This window comes from Rhincodon typus, chromosome 3 (genome assembly GCF_021869965.1).
Source record: "Rhincodon typus isolate 14 chromosome 3, sRhiTyp1.1, whole genome shotgun sequence".
NCBI classification, from domain to species: domain Eukaryota; kingdom Metazoa; phylum Chordata; class Chondrichthyes; order Orectolobiformes; family Rhincodontidae; genus Rhincodon; species Rhincodon typus.
This window is the reverse complement of record NC_063334.1, coordinates 25,845,732-25,872,323: the sequence shown is the minus strand read 5'-3', so window position 1 is coordinate 25,872,323 and position 26,592 is coordinate 25,845,732. Positions and strand designations below refer to the sequence as shown.

Sequence of the window (26,592 nt, the reverse complement as noted above, 5' to 3'; positions counted from 1 at the left end):
GGCATGGCGAGGGCCAGAAAGCCGGAAAGACTACAGCAGTGGAAAGTTGGACTGTCTAAAGTTACCTTTTCTTTCTTATCTAAGTTAATGTGAATGGCGCCATGTATGTACAACGATAATACACACTTTTCACTGTATTTTTACATTGAATACACGTGACAATAAATGATTCAATAAAGTTCAAATGATTCAATTTGGAATCCATCCTTGTATGCTGTCAGCACTGTACTTAATCTTTCTTTTCTAGTTTTCAGTCTTAAAACTAGTCTTAGGGCTTTTTGTTGGCTCTGCATTATTTCCGAAACAGCTCATTTTGGCTTGTTATCTGAATTTGGGCTCACTTTCTCTTTGTTCAGCATGGGCCTGCCTCTCGGCAACCTTTCAGATTTGAAACAGCCTTCAAATAGGGCGGGTTTTAATCAGCCTACAGGAAGCTGGCTGATTTAGAGATACTTACTGTTTGTGAAGTTTGTATTGTTTTCTGAACTGTGAGAGCTTCTGGATTATTGTAATGTTTTGTTTGCTGCTGCTTCTCTTGGTCTTCAAGCTTGTAAGTCTAGTTTCTTTGCTCTTTAACACATTTTTCAGGAAAAAGAATCCCAGATGCCCATATAATAATATTCTTGTATTATCTAAGTGTAACAAAATGTAAACCGCTAAATGAGCATGAGAACCGTATTTACGTGAGTGGTTTTATTTACAAAACTAATGTGTTCAGTAAAGTAATCTCCAGACATAAACGGTGCTTCAAGTGAAAGGAGCCTGTGATCATGTAACAACAGACATGTACATGATGCTTTTGATCTTTTAGAGTGGTATCACTGTAAAAGTGACATCGCAACAGTGACAGCAAGGCACCAACAACAGCAGCTTTCATCTATGTGGCACCTTTAAAATCATAAAATATTCTACCTGGCACTTCTTGGGGGTAATTAAAAATCAGAATTGGACACCAAACCACATCACAAGTTGCTGGGAGAAGTTACAAAACACCCAGTTAATATTGTGGACATCTTTAGGGAGGGACTTCCAGAACTTAGGGAGCAGACAGCTGAAGGCACAACAGCCAATGGAACAGCAATGAAAATCAGAAGTATTCAAGAGGCTGGAAAAGGAGGAACGCAGAGATCTTGGAGTGCTGTGAGGCCAGAGGTGATTACAGAGAAAAATCAAGTGAGGTGTAGGGGCACAGCCATGAAGGAATTTGGGAACAAAATTGAGCATTTTAAAACGGAGGTGTTGTTCAAAATTGGAGTTGCTGTTGGACTAATACATTTTCACATATATAGATCTACAGTCAGATAGAGTCTGGATGTAAGAAACAATTTCCTGAAAGCAATGTTTATTCATAGCAATACCTTCAGATGCATTAAAGTTCAGCACCAAATCCTCCCTAGAGTATTGTTACACTTGTTTTCATGTGGTGCTCCTGGTCCTGTGACTGCATGCTCTTTTTTTTACAACAAGACACTTAACAACACGAAAAAAATGAGAGAATTTGCACCCATTAGTTGTTTAAGGCTGTAAACTGACATTTAACCATTGAGTACTCATCCCTTCCACAATCAACTTTCAAGTATTAGCATTAGCATTAGTGGAACTATGTGCGTTTTTCAAAATCCATTCACAGAACATGGATGTCATTGGCAAAGGCAGCTTTTATTGACTAGAGCGAAAATTTTTGGTTTAAATGTCAATTTAAACACATATCACAACAGAGATAACTCTCCAAATCAGGCAGGAAGTGCGCAATGATAATACTAAATAGCAAAAGTAATTTGCACATTTCAAAATATGCTCCCAGTCATGGAGATGACTGAAAGTCAGCAGCTCCAACAGTGCAGCACTCCCTGGATTATACGGTCAAAACTCTGGGCTGGGCTTGCAGCCTACAACCCAGGAGGTGAGAGTGTGACAAACTGAGACATGACCAACATTTGGGCTTCATCTTAACTCATTCAAAATACAACCACTTGCAGTGTGTTACCACCAGATCCAATTTCTGATTAAAATTGTTTTATTTATCATCACAATTTTGCTGTTTTTTTAAAAAGAAAAAGATATTCCGAAACTCAGAAGAACCATTACAAATGCATGTAAGGGTGACGGAAGCAGTAATTATCAATAATTTCCACAGGAAATTGGAGAGATTCTTGAAATAAATAAAGCATTATGGAAATAGAGCAGGGGAATGAAAGTGACTGTATTGCTCTCCAGACAGCCAGCATAGACTTGATGGTTGATTCACTGATTAATTTATTTATTGATTGATATTTATTGTCACGCGTACCAAAACACTGTGAAAAGCTTAGTTTATGAGCAGTACAGGCAGATCATGGTAAGCAAAGGATGTACAGATCAAAAAGGCTTAGACAGAGACATACAGGTTACATTGCACAGGGCATGTGCTAGGTGAGATCAATGTTAGCAAGATCATTATTATTTGAGGCTAGAGAGTCCATTCATCAGTCTGATAATGGCCGGGAAGAAGCTGCTCCTGAATCTGCTGGTGTGTGTGTTCGGGCTTCTGTGTCTTCTGCCTGACACAAGAGGTTGTAGGAGGTCACTACCAGGGTACGATGGGTCTTTGATGATGTTGGCCACCTTTCCACAGCAGTGAGCCGTGTAAATGGAGTCCATGGAGGGAAGGTTGAGTTCAGTGATGGTCTGGGCTGAGCACACCACTTTCTGTAGTTTCTTACGGTCCTGGGCAGAGCAGTTGCCATACCAGGCCGTTACGCACCCACACAGTATGCTTTCAATGGTGCATCTGTAGAAGTTGGTAAGGAACCTTATGGGCATACCAAAATTTCCTGAGCTGCCTGAGGAAGAAGAGGTGTTGTTGTGCCTTATTGACTGTTGCATCTACGTGGGAGGTCCAGGACAGTTTGTCAGTTATTGTCATTCTGAGGAACTTGAAGTTTTTCACCTTCTCAACCTCAGTTCTGTTGATGTGGATGGAAGCGTGTTTTCCTCCCTTCTTTCTGAAGTCAATGATCAGTTCTTTCATTCTGCCGATGTTCAGAGACAGATTGTTTTCATTGCACCACGTCACCAAGTCCTCTATCTCTCTTCTGTATTTTGGCTCATCATTGTTAGATATCCGTCCCACTATGCCAGCGAACTTGTCAGCAAACTTGTAGATGGCTTTGTTTGGAATTTGGCATCACAGTCGTAGGTGTAAAGGGAGTACAGTAGGGGGCTGAGGATGAATCCTTGGGGCTCCAGTGTTGAGTGTTATTGTGGAGGAGGTGCAGTTCCTATTTACACTGTTTGAAAGCTGAGGATCCAGTTGCAGAGGATGGAGCCGAGACCAAGGTCACAGAGTTTTGAGACCAGTCTGGAGGGGATAATGATGTTGAAGGCGGAGCTGTAGTCAACAAAAAGGAGTCTGACATAGGTGACTTTGATGTCTAGATGTTCCAGGAATAAGTGCGGGGCTAAAGGATATGGTGACCTCTGTGGAGCTGATGGATCAAATATGCCAGAAATAGCTCTCTGATTTTATGTAATGGGAAAATACCAGACCAATCTTGACAAAAAGATGACTTTCAATAATCTGATTAATTCATGTCTGTGGCTGTGTTGAAAGCTTCAAGTTGGAATTCCATAATGAAATTTTATTTGCTTCAAAAATCAAAAGTTCTGCTTATTCACTGAAAGTGTTACTGTCTGTTAATGGTGAATGCTTTTAAACTTCAAGGATTATGATTCTTTGGAAACTGACTGAAAAGCATAGCAGGTGCTCTATAGGCCACATGGTCGCAGAGATTAAAATTCAATTTGGTAAGGAATTTATTTCTACAATGCACTGCATTGTAAGTCTCAGGACATTGCCTCTTTTTAACCTCATCTGCAGTGAATGAATCATTTCCAAACAAATAAATTACAAAACAAAACTGAAGTACTTTTGGATCTGTCAGTAGATAGATCTATAGTTGTTTGTTTTCATTTGAATGAAATTACAAACTTAGTCAACAGATTTTGCAGACCTATAGAGCAGATTAAATCAGTTCATCTGGAGGGAGCAGATAATGGATGTTCAGAATGAATTCAGAACCGAAAACGGAGTGATGATTGTGAATATTAAAAGGACTGGGAAAAGGAAAAATAGAGAGGAAGAGAAAAATAAGAAGAGTTACTGGTGGTACAACAGTTTCCACAAGGTGCAAGATCATCTCAGCCAAGATGGGCACATGAATTGGATGGAGCAGTGGGAGTCAAAAGGAAAAACTAAAAAGATCGAAGTACTCAAAACTTATCAATTGGGTATGAAATCAGAGAATCACAGAACTGTTACAGTGCAGAAAAGGGTCGTTTGGCTCAGTGGTTAGCACTACAGTGTCACAATGCCAGAGGCCTGGGTTTGATTTCACCCTCAGCTGACTGTCTGTGTGGAGTTTGCATAGTCTTCCTGTGCCTGCGTGGGTTTCCTCCAGGGGTGCTCCAGTTTCTTCCCACAATCCAGGGATGTGCAGGCTAGTTACATTAGCTTTGGGAAATGCAGGGTTAGGGTAGTGGGGGGTGGATCTGTGTGGGATGCTCTTCGGAGGGTTGGCGTGGACTCAATAGGCAAATGGCCTGCTTCTACACTGTAAGGATTCTATGACCTGCATTGACTCTCCAGCGGAGCAATTCACTCAATATCAATAAATGGCCTTCTCTCATTATCCCTGCATATTCTTCCTTTTCACATAATAGTCAAATTCCCTTCTGACTACCTCAATTGAACCAGTCTCTACCACATTCCCAGGCACTGCATTCCAAACCTTAACCACTTGCTATTCTCATGTTGCTTTAGCTTCTTTTGCCAAATAATTTCAATCTATGAAGTCTGGATCTTGATCAGTGGGAATAGTTTCTTCTTATCTACACCATCCAAAACTCATGATTTTGAATACCTTTATCAAATCTCCTAACAACCTTCTTTTCTCCAAGGAAAACCTTCCATACTTCTCCAATCTGTCTTCACAACTTGAAGCTCATTATCGCTGGAACTATTCTCCTGAAAACGAAAGCAGGTTTAAAAGTGAACTAAGTAGAGATAGGATCCAGCTCCAAAAAGAGAGAGACTGGGTCAATACTCAAGACACAGTAAAATCACAGTGTCCCCTTCAACTCCCACACCCCCGCCCCCCGCCAAAATAATCATCCTTTCCCATCCCTAACCTTACAAACTAACCACCATGAGGAACGCAAGGGAGCCAAACAGGTTACTCTTGTTCCTATTTCTTATGGAATTTTGTTCTCCATTTAACTGTCATCTTATTTGAAAACAACCAGAACTAGAAAACAGTCATCCAATTGAATTACATTCTGTACCACAGCCAAAATTTACTCAATTGTTGCAATTTACAAACTAAATTATCTATTACTGCAGATTATAGAAATGGAACAAAATATTGCCATCATTCTTGGAACACTTAAACATCAATTGAAAAGCAAAATACTCAGCAAGCTGGAAATGTGAAATTATTAGAAGCCACACATGACCATTTACTTCTACCCTCAGCATTGTACAAGACCCTAAACCCTGCTTCCAGGTAAAACAGTGGCTTACTTGCACTTCTTTCAGTTTAGGATTGTGTATCCGATGGCCATGGAGTGGTCTCTTTTACACTGAGAAGACCAAAGAGAGATTTGGCTTTCATTTTATGTAATATCACTATTCTGCCCACAAGTGGGGCCCTGAGCTTCTGGTTGCTTAGCATTTACATTCTGGGTTCCACTTTGAATCTGACCTTGGCCTCTACACTATTCCATTTAATCTTAATAGAGTTGTCCAAGATCATCATTCTCCTTTCCCTTTTCTATCTACAATCCTCAAATCTTCTTTCAATCAGTTCCTTCAGCAACTTCATGTCTTAGAATATGGCCAATCCAACCTTTTCTTGATGATATCCCATCAAATCCTACCTCCTACACCATCCTGACAACTTGATTATTGATCTTTGACTGACCTACTCCAGCATTATAGAGAACCATATCTCACAACTTTCCCCCAGTCTTTGGATATTAACTTTTCTCCAGGTCCATCTTTCAGTCCCAAACTACAAGATGCCCCAAATCAGTCTTGAGTTCTCTACCTCTTCCTGCACTGACCAATATTTCTAGCTCTGATTTCTTTATGGTAGTATCCATGTTCACAAGATTCTTCCTATGTACTTCTAACTGTTGACTATTTACCTTGACCTCTACTTTCCCACTATTATTGCTTTGATTCTTTTTGCTCATTTCACAACAAATTTCATTACACAATCTTCATCATTTCATTCACCTTACATCTGTTGTGCTAATCATTAAGACCTGGTCATCAGCAAATCCCACCACATTCATCAATTAGCCTTCCACATTGACATCTTTCTGTACATCAGCTGGTGCTTGCTCTCTCATGGCTTTCACATTGGGGTTAAAAAGCAATGGTGATTATTACTAGATAAGTTTGTTTCACATCATGTTTGATTATACCAGATGTAGCATCACCATACGCTGTGGTGATGGTCTCTCATTCATATCTTTCTGTTATATCCTCAATTAATTGTTGAACTGCTTCTACAGCTCACCCAGCTGAGGGTTTTTCATAATCAAGTATGCAATTTTTGCTCATATTCTTTGCTTATTTCAGTTAGTCCCACTAGTTTGAAATCCTTGCCAAAATCTAATGGATCACAGTCCATGTAATGATTTGTTTTGGCTTCCAATATGTTTGTTAGGATCTTAAACGTTATAGTTATGGGGTAGTGCTGTTCACATCTCATGGAATTTATCTTCTTTTCCAATGGATTTAAGAGTTTTCCCCAAAAAGTCTTCCAACTATTCTCCTTCAATGTTCTGCTCTCGACTTAACCAATTTTTTTTATTGCCTTCTCTCAACATCCTTTTATAATTTCTGCAGGGATTAGATAGCATCATACTGTTGTTCCTTTTTTATTGTAGATCTACATATTGCATCTTCCAGAAGGTCAGGTTTTTAATCATCCAAGGAAGTGACTCCTTCTCCTCTCATCACTGCTTTATCATTCAACCCAAACACTCCATATGGTAACCACATTCTTACCAGCTGAAAAAAGCAGTTAAAGAACATAATAAACCTCTGATTTACCATCTTCTATTTGCACTTCAATATTGTAATAACTATATGCCTTGCATTCTAATTAACTGCTTTAACATAAAATCAATACAAGAACCAAAGTGTACCCAGCAATGATAGAGTCTCAATAAATATTTAACAGATATCTTATGTAAGAAACACAGGGGCTGTCTCTCAGCTGGGTCATGGATCAATACAGTCTGCATCCTGCGACAATCAGTCCTTATGTGTAATGACCGGATGGAAAGCTAATCACAAAACTGTGAATGACAAACACCCGTGGCTCAGTTTTATCTCTGAACCTACAAGGTCTAGGTTCAAGTCCCATTCTAGGGCTTGAGTGCATAAGTACAGAAGGAGCACTGTGCTGCTGGAGGTGCTGTTATTCAGATGAGTAATTAAATTGAGGCCCAATTTGTTTGGTTAATGTGGATGTAAAAGATCTCGTGACATTATTTCAAAGAAGATCAAGAGAGTTATCCCTAGCATCCTAGCCAATATCAATCTCCCATTCAAGATTACAAAAGCAGATTGTCTAGTCATTATCTATCTTGTCCAGAAAAGGACAAATCCAACTGTGCCAATTACTGCTGCAATTCTATTCTTAATCATCAAAAGCATGGGAGATGTTCTCAACTGTTAAGCAGCATTTGTTTAGCAATAACCTGTTCAATGACATTCAGTTTGGGTTCTGCCAGACATAGACAAAGGAGCTGAATTCAACAGGAGAAGTTAGGGTGACTGCCCTTGACATCAAGTGTGGCATCAAGAAGCCCTAGTAAAACTAGTGTCAATGGGAATCGGAGGGAATGTTTTCTAGGTTTTAAGGAGGGTCTTAAAGAAGGAAAGCAATGTCGGTCTCTGGAAAAGCTGAAGAGCATTCCACCCAGATCCATCCCCAACCCTATCCCCTGTAAACCTGTATTTTCCCATGGCTAATCCACATAGCCTGAACACTACAGAAAATTTAGTATGGCCAATCCACTTAATCTACACACCTTTAGGCTGTGGGAGGAAACCAGACCACCTAGAGGAAACCCACACAGACTTGGGGAGAACATGCAAACTCAACACAGATAATTGTCCAAGGCTGGAATTAAACCTAGGACCCTGGCACTGTGAAGCAGCAGTGCTAACCACTATGCCACCGTGCTGCCCCATTTACAACACCCTTCTGCACTGTTATTATCATAAAAATTATCAGCACACGTTCACAGAAATTGCTGGTAAAACACAGCAAGTCTACTGATAATCTCTCACTGATGCCATGTCACCAATCTTCTAAATGCACTTTCAACGACACAAGTCGGTAGGCAGATCATATTGGATCTTACCCACATATAATAACATACTAGTTTGTCCAAAAGTTTCAATCCTTCAGTACCCCATTGGAATGCATGTCGTGTTAAAAATACAGTTACAGTAATCAAATCATTCCTGTTCCCAGATCAGGAAAAAAAGTTGTGACAAGTCCAAATGACCCCGCAGGTCTATTTTAGTTCCACAATTTCATTGTTTGTCTGAAAGCAATAGACCACAACCTGAGTAATCACTTTAAACTTGAGATCTATAGATTATTGCTAGTCAAAAGAATAAAGGGAGAGGGAGTCCAGGTGGATAGATGGAGTAAAGCCATGATCTTGTTTAATGGCAGGACATACTTGAGGGATCTTTGTTTTCTATGTTCCAAAATAATTTCAAAACTCAACTCCTTCATGCACATAGCACTTTAACTCCCAGTCGTTGTGCTCCTAAGTCTTTTGGAAGACGGTCATTTTCTTCACGGAATATAATTCGTCAACATTGTTTTCACAAATATGTGCTGTAATCAAACTTGTGTTCTGGAATTGGAATATTATTAATCACCCTGACATCAGTCAAAATGCTTTTTACTCACATACAATGTTACCAGAGTGAGAGGCTTTTTCCAACAAAAAAGCAAAGACAAGCTTGCTTTTATATCACACCTCTAATTATCTCAGGCCCAAAGCACTTTACAGCTCATTAAGTATTTTCAAGGTAAACCACTGTTGTAATGTAGGAAATACATTCAATGTTGCAGCCAAAGTGTGTACCACAAGTTCCCACAAACGGCGATATGACAAAGACCAGTTATTCTATTCCAATGATTTTAACTGGGGAACAAAATTGGCTGGGTCAAGGAAGAGAACCAGTTCTGAGGAAGGGTCACCGGACCCGAAACGTTAACTTTGTTTTCTCCACCACAGATGCTGCCAGACCTGCTGAGCTTTTCCAGCAACTTTGTTTTTGTTGTTGTTGTTGTGTATGGAAGAGAACTCCCCCGGTTGTCTTCAAAATAGTGGAACATCATGTAAGAGGTCACAAAAATTTTAAAATCTTGTTCAAAACACACCATCCTTGAGAGTTCAGTGCTCCTTCGGAATATTTAGAATTTCTGCAAAAATTACTTGCATGAACCATTTGCTGGTTCAATCTTCTTTGGATCTCTTTAAGTGCTTTCCTGCTCTTGCCTCATAAATAGCCAGGGAGGTGGTGGTGCATTGGTAAAGTCACTGGACTAGTGATCCAGAACCTTAGGCTAATGATCTAGGGACATGGGTTTATATCCCACCATAACAGATGTTATTCTGTTCAATGTATAACAATCTGAAATTTAAAAGCTGATCTCATGGTGTATAAAACTGCCAATTGTTATAAAAACCCATCTGTTTCACTTAAATGTGCTTTCGGGAAGGAAATCAGACATCCTTAGATGTCCTGGCCCTCTCTGTGACTCCATACCACATCTAAGTGGATGACTCTGAAATGACCTCTGAAATGATCGAGCAAATCAATCAAATCTGGAGCAATTAAAGATAGGCAATAAATGCTGGCCAAACCAGCTATGCCTACATTTCATGAATGAATTTTTAAGAAGCTTTAATTAAAGCAGTTTTGGTTGAAGTCAATGTTGTGATTATTGGCAGAAGGAACCTGGGGTAAATAAAAATACATATAGCTGTTGTGATTTGGAATGCACTACCTGACAGGATGGTGAAAGCAGATTCTACAGTAACTTAAAGAAAGGGAATTGGAGAAAACCAGAAAAGGAAGAAAAGTAATCAGGGCATTAGGGAAAGAGTAGATGAGAGTATAGAAAGAATGCTGCTCTTTTAGAGGTGCAGTCTTTCAGACGCAATGTCTCACCTGCACTCTCAGGTAGATAGTAACTAGAGAAGCACAGCAGGCCAGGCAGCATCAGAGGAGCAGGAAAGTTGATGTTTCTGGTTGGGACCCATTTCTGAAGAAGGGTCCCGACCCAAAAAGTCAACTTTCCAGTTCCTCTGATGCTGCCTGGCCTGCTGTGCTCCTCCAGCTCCACACTGTGTTATCGCTGACTCCAGCATCGGCAGTTCTTACTATCTCTTAGTAACTAGAGAATCTGTTTTTCAATGATATTGTCTGAGAGATAAATCATGTGGAAGGGACTGTTCCTCAATATTTTACCCCATCCAAGTGGAGAAAGCATTTCAGTTTAACGTAACTTTGAAACAAATGGTACCTTCTGGCAGTGCAATGATCCCTCAGTACGGCAGTGAGAGTATTATATGCACAGGTCTCTGGAATGAGACTTAAACCCAGAACCTTCTGACTCAGTGGGTGGACATGTTTCTCAGCTGAGCCATACCTGACAAATACCTAACCAGAGCATCAAAGCAGGAGTGAAATTTCATAAACTTAATATGTCACAACAAAATCACGCTGTGTGGTTGGAATTCCTTGATATCAACATTGATAAAACTTTGATATTTTAATATTTTCCCAGTAAAAACAAACTTGAACTTCTGAAATGATTTCATTACTATGAGGTAAAAGTGTATTCCCTCGTCTTGATGGTCAGGTTATCTTGGTTGCACTGTAATAGCATTTAGTGTCATGGTTATACAAATTGAGTGATTAAAATACCCCGTTATCACCATATGAGGAATTCTATGTATTCAATATTGGTACTTTTAAAGACAATTTTAATTCTTATGGAATATATTGTTGGCTGATCATTTATGAGTATGGAAATAAAAAAAACCACATTATAATAAATGGAGCCAAATATATGTCACTGTTTTCCTAGCATTACCAAGCCAACTGGAACATATCGGAGAAGGCACAGACAAGGTTCTGTACTTCATTTTCCATGTTTGGTTTTCCTAATATTAAAGAAAATACATAGCCTTGGAAACTATGCACCCAGCTCAAGAGGAGTCTCAAACCGTGTTTCTAAAAATTGTTTATATTTAAAGAGCTGTAGGATTACAGAAATGAGCCTCTCATCTACAGTGTGGCCTAGAACATGTCAAAGAGCAGTCTTCAATCATCCTTTAACATTTCAATGCCAACGGATAGATGGACTGAAACAACATTAAGTTGAGATTGTGTTCTTATTTACCCAAAACAGCAAGAGCTTTACATTGCTGCTCAATTACAGTTTTTTTTTGCAAAATCTCACATCTCAGTTCACTTGAAACAAATTACAATACTTGACAGTGTTAAATGTGGCTCTGCAAATAGCTTCCTTACCTCTGAGTCAGAGATGGTGGGTTTAGGAGACTGATGCAACAAACTGTTTCCTAATTCCTTGCCTAAGTAGCCCTGTTGTGATTTTAACATTACACACCTTCTTCGTAAGCTTCTCCAACTGGTGGAAATAGGTTTTTTGTCAAATTTACCCAGTCAATTTTTTTTTTAAATCTTAGAAACAGATCAAATTACTGTTGAACATTGTATATCCCAGTGAATACAACCCTACTGTATAATGTCTCCTCATGATTTAACTCTTGGTGCCCTGGCAGTGTTCTGGGCATTTTGCCCTGCACTTGTTCCAAGGTTAAATGTATTCTCTCTGGTGCCAGAATCATATAAAATATTCCAGATGTGGCCTAAGCAGAGGTTTATATTGATGGGGGAAAACCTCCTCCTCTATATATTCTAGGCCCTATCAATGCAGTCTAACAATCCATTTGCCACATATGTTAGACATAGTTTCTCTGTCTCCCCTTGCACCTCAAACCATAAACCCAACTCTGTCATGAATTGAGAACTCTTATGATTTAACACTGGTTCCCTAACCTCATGTGTTCAACTACCTTGTCGGATGTCTTCCTGTCTGACACCTTGACAGCCTTTTCCTTCGGTAGCTTTTTTCACCGGATTACTCCCCAGCCCTGACTGCTTGAAGACTGCTAAATAACAGTCATCTCTGCTGTTATGGACCTCCTCCCAGCATGAACCTGCTTCTGTCCCTCTCTGTTTCTGTGATGGGTAAATCTCCAGGAAGCAATGATTTCACCGTGTGCCTTTCTGGTCATTTAGCTTAAATTAGACAACTTTGTGTAATTGCTGCTCGAAGTCACTGCACAAAATTACTTTATCACCTTCTTTTTTAAAAAAAGGCAGACCTTGATAGAAAACCTGTATTTCCTCCATTTTAGAACCCAAGATCTCAAATAATCACAATATATTATGAACCTTAAACACATTAACATCTTAAGACAAATGTTAAGCTAGCTGGTCTATACTTTTATGTTTTCTGTGTCCCATCTCATTGATGAATGGAGTTACATTCACTATTTTCCAATTAAATTGAACCTTCCCAAATCTAAAGAATCTTGGAAAATTAAAACGAATCACTAGCTGTATCCGTTAAGACATGGAGATGAAGTTTATCAGGACCCTAGCAATTGCTCAGTACCACTTTCCTGATAATTGTAATTACCTTTTGATTACTCCCTATCTTCCAATTCCTAATTTACAGTTATTTCAGGGATGCTACAGATATCCTTGATAGTGAAGACCTATGCAAAATATCTCTTCAACTCATCTGCCATTTTCTCATTTTGCATTATTAATTCCCCAGACTCACTCTTGATTGGACTAATGCTCACATTATTATCCCTTTTCTTTTTCAAATATCTCAAGAAATTCTTACCATCTATTATTATATTTCTGGCTAGCTTTCTCCCGTACTCTAATTATTCCCACTTTATTAATCTTTTAGTTAATCTTTGCAGTTTTTGTATTCTGTCCAATCTATTGACCTGCCACCGAACTTTGCGCAATTAAATGCTTTTTCTTTATATCTGACACTGAAATAACTCCACAGAGGCCGGCATACCATCACCAAGTCACCCTTTATTTACACATGGAGAGTCTTTGACACTGATCCCAATTCCTCACAGCCAGCTCTCAGAGTAAGCAGAATCTTTGAAACGCCTGTTTATACCGGTCAGCCAGGGCTCCCAGACTAACAGCCCCAATCAGGGAACTCACATTCTATAAGGTCCACCTGGCTGACCTCATTACAATCATTACATCCCTCCCCAACCCGCATGCGAGCACAATGGCTGGTTCTTTTATTATCGTAGCATCTCCTGGGCCGTTTTAGCACTGGCTCAGGTTCCTCCAACTGTGCCTCTGATAGCGTGTAACACATAGTAGCTCACCTCTTGCATCCGAAAGAGATTCATTCTCTTCTTCATGCGGCAAACGAATCAAGGCAGTGACACCTGCTGTACCCATCCCAATTTCCGAGGTATCTTCAATGCTTGACAGAGAAGGAGAACCCAAGGGTTCTGGAACTATTGGCAAGGCTGTAGTTTTGCTCCTGCACAGTATGCAACTTTGCAGCTTTCCTTTCATCCACATGCTTGTACAGGACCACCTTATCAACCCAAACTTTGACATCAATGTACCTGACCTCATGTCAACCATGCTTCTTACCCAGTCAGGGCCATTCCCATGGCTCCTACATCAAATTTCATCCTCTGAAGTAAACTGGCTCCCTCTCATAGCAGAGTCCTGTGTCCGGCATTGGCTTTCCTGATACCATTTCACCCTCACCCCAAGATCCAGAAAGATTTAACCTGGTGCTGAGTCTTCTCTCCATTAGCAATTCTGCTGGAGCTATCCCTGTAGTTGCATGAGGGGTGGTCCTACAATCAAATAGGAACTGGGACAGTTTGGTATCTGCTGAATGTGTAGGCTGTTTCTTTAAGTCTGCCTTCAAAGTTTGGACTGCTCTTTCTGCCAGACTATTGGTTGATGGATGGTAAGGAGCTGTCCTAATATGTTGAATACCATTCAATTTTAGTAAATACTCAAATTACTTGCTGGTAAACGATGGCCCATTATCCGTGACCAATTCTTCTGGGAGTCCATGTATTGCAAAAGATGCGCACAGTTTTTCTATTATCATCCCTGTGTTTGACAAATGAAGTCTATGCACGTCAGCCATTTTGAGTGAGCATTCACAATGATGAAGAACATTGGGCTCATGAAAGGACCTGCATTGCCAATGTATAACCCAGTCCAGGGTTTACCTGGCTATTCCCATGAATGTGGGGGAACTGCGAGCAGTAATTTTTGTTCATGTTGGCAATCTGGGCATTGTGGCACCAACTCAGCTATGTCTGCATCCAGTTGCAGCCACCAGGCATAACTTCCCGGCAACATCTTCATTTTGGACACCACTGGTATGACCCTGGAGTTCAGCCAGTACGTAGTGGTGACCTTTGCTTGGGACAATCACTCTTGCTTCCATTAATAATATGCTGTCCTCTGCTGTGATCTGGTCTCTCCAGGTCCAAAAAGGTTTCAATTCTGGCTGTGACGGCCCTTTGCTATACCCCATTGCCACCAAGCTTCTTCAGTTTTGCCAGGACCAGATCTTTCTGTGTCCAAAGTTGGATATTGTCAGCTTTGATTGGAAGCATGTCCAGAAAATTTAAAACCATTATGGGCTCTTCCAGTGGCGGTACCACCAGTGGTCTATCTGCCAGTGGGAGGCAGCTCAATGCACCTGCATTGGCTACTTGGCCTCCTGGAGAGGGTTCCTCTTTCTAATTATATGCACATAGTGTTCAGCCTGAAGCAATGCGCAGCATGTCCTTGTCCTCTTTAAGTAGACCTGACAGGGATTTGTGGTCTGTTATATTACAAACTTACCTGTGTAAAGGTATTGGTGGAACTTCCTGACTCCCCAATATGGCTGCCAAACCTTCATCTTCGCTCTGCATTAGCCAAAGTCCTGGATGCATGCACTATTGGGCTTTTCTCTCCATTGGGTCATCTATGAGCTAATACTACCCTGATGCCGTACGGTGAGGCATCACATGTCAATACTGGATCTTGCTTGGGATCAGAGTGTGCCATCACCTTAGAGGATGATAGCTGTTTCTTTACTGCCCTGAAAACTATTGGCTCGGCTACATGACCATTTCCAAGGCTGACCCCTATTTAAGAGTTAATGCAAAGGTGCCAGGATGGAGGCTAGGTTATGTATGAACTTTCTGTAATAGTTCATCAGCCCAAAGAAAGACTGGGGGAAGCCAGCTGTGACTGTTTCCTGGTACAACATATCCAGGTAACTTTCTCCTTTCCTGATGCATCACGGTGCCTACTGATCAGTTCATAAACTTTGAACCAAAGCACTTCAAGCCACAAACACTTACTGCAGATGTGTTGGCCCTGGATCTGCAGTGTAAGATATCACCTGTTCTGCCATCCTTAATAATATGTTCTACTTAATAGCTTAATTACTTTAGTAAACTAATTATTTTGCTGTTTCATTTACTTTATTAACCTAACCACCAGTTACAACAATGGGAGGCAACAGCCTAGTGGTATTATCACTGCTAATAACAGTCATCTGCATTGTTATGGACCTCCTCCCGGTATGAAACTGCTTCTGTCCCTCTCTGTCTCTGTGATGGTAACACTCCAGGTAGCAGTGATCTTCCTGTGTGGCTTTCTAGTCAATCATTTTAAATTAGACAACATTCTGTAATTGCTATTTGAATTCACTGCTCAAAATTACTTTCTGACATTGTTACAAAGAGCCAGACCTTGCTGGAACTGTCAAGTAAAAGCTGTATTTCCTCCATTTTAGAACCAAAGTTCTCAAGTAATAATAATATATTACGAACCTTCAACACATTAACATCTTATGACAGATGTTAAGCTAGCTGGTCTGCAGTTTCCTATTTCTATCTCCCTCCCTTTTTGAATAAAGGAGTTACACTCTTAAATCTAATCCAGAGAACAAGATATTGTTCTGGAGTCCTGGGTTCAAATCCCATGTGGCAGATGGTGGAATTTGAATTAACTAAAAATCCAGAATTAAGACTCTAAATGACCATGATGACCATGAATCCAAAGTGAGAAAACCCATCTGGTTCACTAATGTTCATTAGGGAAGGAAACTGCCATCCTTACCTGGTCTGGCCTACATGTGATTCTAGACTCACGGCATTGTGATTGACTCTTAACTGCCCTCTAGGCAATAAATGCTGGCCTAACTAGTGATGCCCTTGTCCTGTGAATGAATAAAAGAAATTTAAAACCTCAGGAATAGAATACACCTTAATAAACAGTTTCTTTTCCTGTAGTCGCTGTTTCTGACTGAGATGCCTCTATTTATGGGTATTTTCTAATCAACCCATTCTGAGGAGTTTCTTCAGCAGGTGGGACTTGAATTCCGAACTCCTCGCTCAGAGGTAGAGACACTATTACTGACGCACAAGCGTATCCAAAATTAACACTGGTGGGAAGAAGCCATTATCTCTAGATGTCTCAAACCATCAGCCTTTCAGGTAACAGCTGAGTGTACTGACCAATTGTGCCACATAGACAGATAAGCAGTTGTAAACACTAGACTAGCAAACACTGCTTTCTAGTGTTAATGAAATTAGCAGATCAATTGACCCCTGGGTTATGTTCACTCTTGCAATGCCTCTGTTAATACACTGCATTAGTTCAGACTCAAGTACAGAACAATGATTTAAGCTGGCTTTCTCAATTAATTAATTTTAGATGTTCACAAATTGGGAGCTTGTATGTCACTTTTTAAGCCTGGATGAAATTTAGGTATTAAACAGCAAATTACAGTTAAATATTAAATATAAAATACAAACAAAATTCAATTTTGTGGAAGAGGTTAAGATTTCCTTACTCACCCATTTCCCAGCACACTGTTTGGAGTCACAGTCCAACATCACTAAGAAGAGACAAGGAATGTCCAAAGATTCAAGATAGTGCAACAAAGAAGTGCCTACTCTAAGCAGGGATGTGCCCTCCATGAAAGAAGTACAAAAGATAAAATTTCCTCTTGTTCAGAAGAGAACTTTAGACTCCAGAACATCAGGAAGACAGTCCAAGACAATTGCTTCTACCTAACTAACTACTACTTTTTCACATCCTAACAGAGCATGTTTGTGGAGAACAATGAAATCTCCAGATCATCAGAATTTATAAATACCAACAGGGAGATGGGATAGTTGCAAATATAATTAGTAAAACAGACGTACAACAACAATGGTGAGCAGAGAAAAGTTTTGGGGAAATGTTACATATGGGTCTGAAAGGGTTAATACTTGATTGTAAGCATCACCCACTGTGATGATGGCATGAAGACAGAGAGTAAAATAAGATGTAATAGAAGACAGAGTAAAGGCTAGTTCCTCCCAGCAGTTGTTGTAGTAACATAGAACCTATTCTTATAGCCTCTATTTATAATCTTCTTTTTAATTAAGCATGTCTACATTTCAAAAGTAAATATCAGAATTATTTTGTGCATTGAAGAATGCTTCTGATAAAACTGGCTGCAGTAACAAGTGTGCAATGAAAACAAACAAAATGGACATAAGCAGGTGAGATCTTACCACTGGAACAATTTAGGCCTCCCCAGCCTGGTTCGCACTGACAGGTGTTGGGAGCGATGCATCTTCCATGGACACATTTCTCAGCACAGTGAGCTGTTTGTGAGAGACAAGCAACAAGGGGGGAAAAGGAGAAAGAAAACTAAAGTGAACAATTTGCAATAACAGCTGCAGTAGATTAGTTCAGATATGCTTTACTGCACAAAAACACCTACTGTTCCTTAGAGCACTACTACCGCAGTGGCCTCCCATAATTTACTTTTCAGCAGAAAGGGTCACAGTCGAACAGATTTACATCTCAAAATCTTAGTTCAAATGCTACCTCCAGTGAGATCTGCTTAACATACGTACACTTTTGAAAGAGAGCAGAAAGGGAGAAAGAAAAAAGAGAGCGGGTGAGAAAGAAAGAGGGGGTGAGAAAGAAAGAGAAAGAGATATACTTCATTTACATAATAATTTTCATGACCTCAAGAAGTTCCAAAATACTTTATTACAGCTAAAGAAGTACATTGGAAATATAGTCTCTATTGCATTGTATGAAAAACAGTGCTGATTTAGGCACAGCAGGACCCCACAAACAGCCACATAACTGATCAGACAATTTACATTTTGTGAGAAACTAGGTGAGGATTAGGTAGAACATCATGGATACCTCCCCAGCTCTTCTTTGGAATAGGGGATCTATAAGTGCTATGGAATCCTTAACATCCACTAGAGAGGATTGATGGGGCTTGGTTTAACATCTCATTGGACACTCAACACTCCCTCAACGTCACACCAGGATGTGGGATGAGGTGGCCGAGAGGTTAAGGCGATGGACTACTAATCCACTGTGCGAAAAAAAAACACAGCGGCACGGTGGCTCAGTGGTTAGCACTGCTGCCTCACAGCACCAGGGACCAGGGTTTGATTCCACCCTCGGGTGACTGTGTGGAGTTTGCACATTCTCCCTGTGTCTGTGTCGGTTTCCTCTGGGTGCTCTGGTTTCCTCCCACAGTCCAAAGATGTGCAGGCTAGGTGTATTGGCCATGCTAAATTGCCCGTAGTGTTCAGAGATGTGTAGATTAGGTGGGTTACAGGGGATGGGTCTGGGTGGGATGCTCTGAGGGTCAGTGTGGACTTGTTGGGCCAAAGGGCCTGTTTCCACACTGTAGGGATTCTGTGAAAGAAGTGCCAGCCTGGATATTGAGCTTAACCTTCTGGAGTTTCCTGCAACTTTCTGACCTAAAATGGAACACTGAGCCACAAATGACACAGGGGAAATTATGTTGTTTTAACAGCACAGTGCTACTTTTAGCTCTTTGTTCCTGATTCTTAACAATCAAAAGGACAAAGAACTGTTCGAAAATAGGTACCTCATGGCTTTAGCATATTATCATGAAAATTCTGCTGTTCATTCTCACAATAAAAGAAACAAGTTCAAGTAGAGAACTTACTGAGGACAACTTTTAACAACTACAATCAGTTCTGAGGAAGGGTCACTGCTTTCTCTCCACAGATGCTGCCAGATCTGCTGAGCTTTACCAGCAATTTCTGTTTTTGTTTCTGATTTCCAGCATCCAGTTAACTCAACTCGGCTAGAACCTCTTCATAAAAAATGTTTCAATTACTAGAATGATGCCTTAAAAGTCTAAAAAAACCTTCACTTGAAACAAATACTGCAAGGCTTAACACAACACTGAAAAAAATCACAGCTCCAGACAAAATCTTTGAAAAATAATATGTTCTTAGGGATCAATTTCAAAGCAATTTAATTGATTGTTTTGGGGGTGCTAATATACAAATACACTAACTCACTCACCAAACCCAATTGATAATGAGATTATGACTGAAATAGTCATGCTATATTCTATGTGAATATTCAAACTTATAAATAATACATTACAAAATAGAAGAATTTCATAATCACTGATTTCTTTTAAATGAACATTGCAGCTTAAAACAGTATTTTAATTCATTCAGTAGATTTTCTATAAAATTTGATTTTAGAAGTTAGATTTACATCCAGTTGGCTGTTTTTGTATGGAGATGTGCTGTAGCAAAGCAGCAGGGAAGGCCTATGATTGAATCACATCTACTAGATTCTCACTTACATATTTTCTCAACTTCAAGCAAGGCCAGCTGTTTCAAGTTAGTTTTTCTTTCATGCATGAGAGTGCTGTTGTGGTGCAGAGATAGTGTCCCAACACTTTAACTCTATACAATCAGTTCTGAAGAAGGGTCAATGGACTCAAAACATTAACTCTGCTTTCTTTTACAGGTGCTGCCAGTGCTACTGAGTTTTCCCAGCAATTTCTGTTTTTGGTTCTGACTTCCAGCATCCACAGTCCTTTGGTTTTTTTTTAAAAATATAAGTTATTGATGCTCCGGCTGAGAAATGCTCTTTGAAGCATTCACCTCAATGTAGCTTCGGTTGTTTGCAAAATTAACACCCCCACTCGCGTGAGATGAATTTGGATCCCACAACAGAACAAAGCCATGTCCCGACAGCCTAAATTACTTAACAGTTTCACATTGACAACAAATTATATTTTATCATTTGAAGTTCACTGCATTCCCTTTCACAATCAATATATTTTGCCTGAAGAATGTTCATATTAATCTTCAGTGCAAAATAATTAAATGCATTACAAAACAGGAGAGATGAGGTCCAGGACTTTTTTTAACAGTCATAGAGCACGGTGGCTCAGCGGTTAGCACTGCTGCCTCACAGTGCCGGGTTCAATTCCAGTCTTGGGTGACTGGATGGAGTTTTGCATGTTTTGCGTGGGTTTCCTCATGGTGCTCCAGTTTCCTCCCACAGTCCAAATATGTGGAGGTTAGGTGGATTGGCCATGCTTGGCCCCTTAGTGTGTAGGTTATATGGGTTAGCCACGGGAAATAGGGTTTACAGGGATAGGGTGAGGGGAGGTGGTTCTGGGTGGGATGCTCTTCAGAGGGTTGGTGCAGATTCAATGGGCCAAATGACCTCTTTCTGCACTGTAGAGAATCTATTTATAGAAAACCATTCAGTCCAAATGTCTATGAGTGGGCAGACAGGCTTGGTCCCATGCTTCTGTTAAATCTGCAAGTGCCCATGCAACATCCTTTTAAAATGATTTATGGAATTACCTTACATCATCTTTTCAGGAAAACTGTATTCCAGATCCCAGCAACCTATTCAAAAAGACATTTCCCCTTTCTTCCATCCAGATCTTTTATCGTTAATTTACAATCTCTGACATCCAGTTGTTGAATAATTTTGCACACTCTGTTTTATTAGAATCTCACATTTGGAAATCTCTCAAGCTCAGGTCCCTTCTTAGCCTCCTTTATTTCAAGGAGAACAGTCCTAACATTTCGTCATTATTGAAGTCCCTCATCCTGATTATATCCTGGTGAACCCCTTCTGTTCCCTTTCTAAGGTCTTTACACCTTCCTGAGGTGTGGTGGCCAGAATTGGATCTAATTCTCCACCTTGGCCATACTTAGTTTCCTTACCTCCACTTACAAACTCAACAATCCATAGGCATTTTTAAAGCAGTCTATCACTTGCCCTGGCATATGTAAGAGTTTGGGGTTTTTTTGTGAACATCTCTACACTTTGCAAAATAAGGCCATTTGTAACGTCCTAATTTTCCAGTTGAGTCCTCCCTAAGTGTATCACCTCACACGTCTCTGCCATCTTTCTGCCCATTTCACCACCGTCTCCACTGTATCATGAAGTTTACAACTATTCTCAGAAAGCTCTGCCACTAACTAAACGTCTCATTTCAATTATTCTGGCTCACTTCATGCCTGCTCGTTGTTGGGATCTTCTAACAATTGGTATGAGGTCCATTTATTATGTAAATGAAAATGACCTATTGCTCATTTTGGGTGATCATCGGGAACACCGAAAGAATTGTCTAAGCAATATGAGCCGGGACACTTTTGGGCCTCACTGGCATGCTCAGCAGATGCTGGTTAATTTTTGTATCTGGCCTTGATTTCTGCCTGTACAATAGATGCAAAGATGGCTAATCCCCTCCAACACCTTTCAGATAAATATACAAATGGATTAAACTGCCTCGAGTTCTGAAACCATGAAACATTGCCTCAGTTTCTAGGAATTAATTCAGCTTTCTCCAATACCAAATATTAGCTGAAATCCCACTTATTCGGATGACATGAAGGATCCAACAAAAACATTTTTGTCCAATTATTCAAACCATGCCAAAGGAAATGACACAATACTGATCTTAATTTTTAAATAAACAAGTGGATTTAGGGATGGGCAGTAAATGCCAACCTTGTCAGAGCCACGTACATTCTGTGAAAATATTGAAAAATTGTTGTTTGTAAAGCAAAGGTATCTCCCACTCTTGTGGAATTAGACCAACAAAACTTTAATATTAAAACTTTATTTTGTCAACTCCTCTCTCTGGCTTTGCAGGTTATTCTGCTGATGTCTTGTTTCAGTGTGTGATAGGATGTGGTCTTATTTTTCATCATTCGTATAAGGGGACATCCATTTTTAAGCATGCAATTTCATGGGAATACGTGACAAATTTTGTTCTGACAAAAAAAATTTGAAGGGTGGACAAAAATAACAAATTGCCCCTGTGTAAAGCATTACCAAACAAAGGTTGATACGAAGCCACATACGGAGATATTAAGACAAATAAAAGATTGCATTTATATAACAGATTTCACAACCTCCATGTTTCAGTTAGTTAAGTGCTTTTGAAGTGCTGTATTGTAGGAGACATGGGAGCCAATTTCTGTACAACAAACTCTAACCATCAGCAATGCTATAATGACCCAATAATGGCTTTGTGAGGGACAAGTCATGCCTCACAAAACGTATTGAATTCTTTCAGGTTGTGACAAAACACACTGATGAAGCCACAGCAGTGGATGTGGTGTAAATGGATTTTAGCAAGGCATTTTGATAAGGTTCCACATGGTAGGTTCATTCAGAAAGTAAGGAGGCATGGGATTCAGGAAAATTTGGCTGTCTGGATACAAAACTGGCTGTCCAATAGAAGACAGAGGGTGGTAGTAGATGGAAAGTATTCAACCTAGAGCACGGTGACCAGTGGTGTTCCGCAGGGATCTGTTCTGGGACCTCTGCTCTTTGTGATCTTTGTAAATGACTTGAATGAGGAAGTGGAAGGGGGGGTTAGTAAGTTTGCCGATGACATGAAGGTTGGTGGAGTTGTGGATAGCGTGGAGGGCTGTTGTAGGTTGCAACGGGACATTGACAGGATACAGAGCTGGACAAAGAAGTGGCAGATGGAAATCAACCCAGAAAAGTGTGAAGTGATTCATTTTGGAAGGTCGAGTTTGAATGCAGAATACAGGGTTAATGGCAGGATTCTTGGCAGTGTGGAGGAACAGAGGAATCTTGGGGCCCACATCCATTGATCCCTCAAAGTTGCTACCCAAGTTTATCGGGTTGTAAAGAAGGTGTATGGTGTGTTGGCTTTCATTAGCACGGGAATTGAGTTTAAGAGCTGCGAGGTTATCCTGCAGCTCTATAAAACTCTGGTTACACCACATTTGGAATATTTTGTTCAGTTCTGGTCACCTAATTATAGGAAAGATGTGGAAGCTTTAGAGAGGGTGCAGAGGAGATTTCCCAGGATGCTTCCTTGGCTGGAGAGCAGGTCTTATGAGGAAAGGTTGAGGGAGCTAGGACTTTTTTTATTGGAGCGAAGAAGGATGAGAGGTGACTTGACGGGGGTGTACAAGATGATGAGAGGCATAGATAGAGTGGATAGTCAGAGACTTTTCCCCAAGGTGTAAATGACTATTATGAGGGGGCATAATTTTAAGGTGATTGGAGGAAGGTATAGGGGGAAGTCAGTAGGCTCTTTACACAGAGAGTGGTGGGCGTGTGGAACGCGCTGCCGGCAGTGGTAGTGGAGTCAGATACTTAGAGACTTTTAACCGACTCTTGGATAGGCACATGGAGGATAGTAAAATGGAGGGTATTGCAGGATAGTTTGATCTTAGTAGGAAAATAGGTCGGCACAACATCATGGGCCAAAGGGCCTGTACTGTGCTGTACTGTTCTACGTTCTATGTTCTATGTTTTCTTTAGCAATGTTGATTAAGGGATGAATATTGGGGAAAACACTTGGGCTAGCTCCTCTCTTGCTCTTCAAAGTAGTGCCTTGGAATCTCTGAAGTCCACCTGAGAGGGGTGAACAGAGGTTCAATTTAATGTCTCATCCAGAAGACAGCACCTCTAATGGTAACATGCAATACCATCCTGGAAGTGTCATCCTAGACTTTTATGCTCAAGTCTATGGAATAGGAGTTGAACTCTCAATCTTTTGACTCAGAAGCAAGGGCTGAATTAAATCCTTTAGTGCTGTAATCATTCTAGGGTTCTACTGCATTGCTCAAGAATGTAATGAATTCTATTGTGATTTTCATAAGCAAATTGGATAAACAAAGGAAAAGAAAAACAATGTATAGGACAATGAGGAAAGACAGGAAGAGTGGAACTCGATGAGTTGATCTTGCAGAGAGTCTGCACAGATGCAACAGGTCTCTTTCCACGCTACAATCATCTTAACAGTGCTTCCACCTGAACAACCGCAAAGCCTTGGTCCACACAGGAGCTTTGAATGAGCATGTTAGAGGAGAAGAGACAGGTAAAGAGGCAGAGATGTATAGGAAGAGAATTCCAGAGTTTAGGGCTCAGGCAACTGAAAATGTAGGTGCCAATAGTGAAGTGATGGAGATCAGGGAAGTACAAGAGGCCAGAATTGGAGGAATGCAGAATGTCAATGGCTTGTCGGGCTGGAGAGATTGCAGGGAGAGATGTGGGGGCCAAGGTCAGAGACGAATTTGAATGCGAGGATAAGAGTTTTAAATATGAGGCATTGCTTTATCAGGAGCCAATGTATCAGGTATGCAGGGTGTGTTGCATGTACAGGACCTAATGTGTCTTAGCATAATTTTGTAGAGCTACTACTCACTTCCCAGCAATTGATTACATACAGGCAGACATTGAAGAAGACCTGACACCACATCAACTTGACCAGTCAGCTAACAATGCATAGCAAAAGAGAAAACTGAAGGGGACATTATAGAAATGACGTGAAGCAAAAGAAAATTCAAGGCAATTTAAGTTGATTAACACAGTAATGATAGACATGTTTACTTTGCAGAAAAAAAAACAACATCTTAAAGGTAACTATTCTGGTATTGCTGGGCTTTGTTTGGGAATCCAACCTCTATTATTTCATTAGTGGGGGAGTAAGAAGTCTCAATGGACTCGGATTGCTTATTCTCAGTATGCAAATCAATGACTGTGGTTATAACAAAATAATTACATATTCTGATCACCCAAGCTGCTACAGCACATGCAACGTTTGGCTTACAATATTAATAAGTCACACTTGTTTATGCGCTTAGAAATTCTCTGCACAATTTGTTCCAAACCTGTTAGTTTAAAAGGTATAAGGAGCATCATCTTCAGTTAACAAAATTTATTTCACACTGTTTGATGGACGCCAACATTTTCTTCATTATCCTGTTCACTGTACAGTGCAGTTTTATAGAAATTAAGGTTACCTAGTCTTTGTAGAAATTAACAAACAGCTTTGGAAGTATAATAGCAATGGAAAAATATATATGCTGTAACAAACAACATGACAGCAAACTCTTGAGTTATTGGCCTTGGCGTGAATGTTAACTTGCAATTACTTTGCAAAAAAATAGGAAAAAAACACAAATTTGAAAAATAGTGTTCATCACATCATATTAAATAATATTTACAAGATGTGAGTAAATAAGGACAGGGTACGGTCTGTTATTGGGTACTTTCTCAATGCCTTATATGCTACAACAACTATTTCCTGAAATAGGAGATACCATGAGGCTCTTAAATCAGTCTCCAGTACAGCTAGCAAGACTAACAAAACTGAAATGCTTTCAAAGAACATCAGTGAAATCAGAGAACGGTGACAGCACAGAATGGGACCATTTAGCCCATTATATCCATATAGGAGGAATTTCCTTTCCAGTGATATATATTAATGTATATCTGGCAATCTGTTAGTAGGTGTGGGGGTGTGGGGGGGTTGGTGGAGATAACCATGTGCTCTATAAGTGAAGGAAAGTAGAGAGATAAATCAGCATACAGAGAAACTTGACAAGAGAAACAAAAAGATGGAAAACCTGAGGAAAACCATAACAGAGAAACAGATACATTCAGTTGTGGGGGCAGAGGAAGGGATAACCTGATAGAGGTCTTTAAAATAGTGAAGGGGTTTAAAAGGAGTTTGACATAGTAAGGTGTTTCCACATGAGGAAAGTCCTAAACTAAGTCTAAAACAGTCACAAATATATTCAGCAAAGAAGTCAGGAGAAAGTTCTTTAGCTGGAAAGGAATAACTTTTTAATGACCAAACACACTCTGCCTACGAGGGTGGTGGAAATGGAGACAATCAATGATTCCAAAAACGATGGCTCTTGAACAAATTAAATATGTCGGGCTAGGGAGACACAGGAAGAAAATGGGACTTAGGTCAAAGAAGCGGGGATGGAGCCAGTAAAGGTGAGCGTAGGTGGGGAGTTAGGGAAGAGATAGGTCAGTCCAGGGAGAACGGACAGGTCAAGGGGGCGGGATGAGGTTAGTAGGTAGGAGATGGGGGTGCGGCTTGAGGTGGGAGGAGGGGATAGGTGGGAGAAAGGACAGGTTAGGGAGGCAGGGACGAGCCGGGCTGGTTTGGGATGCGGAAGGGGTAGGGGAGATTTTGAAGCATATTCCCAAGTGGAATATGAGTTGCTGTTCCTGCATCCGCTTGGGAACCCTGCAGCCCAATGGTATCAATGTGGATTTCACAAGTTTCA

The 26,592-nt window shown here is 40.3% G+C and overlaps 1 protein-coding gene across 1 annotated transcript in view; it reads right to left on the bottom strand.

Annotated features, from left to right (window-relative positions):
• megf10 (multiple EGF-like-domains 10) overlaps positions 1-26,592 on the bottom strand; it is a 158,411-nt gene that overhangs the window by 90,301 nt on the left and 41,518 nt on the right. Inside the window, exon 5 of the mRNA XM_048594444.1 lies at positions 17,764-17,856. Within this exon, the coding sequence (XP_048450401.1) occupies positions 17,764-17,856 (93 nt within the window). The remainder of the gene's footprint in view (positions 1-17,763; positions 17,857-26,592) is intronic.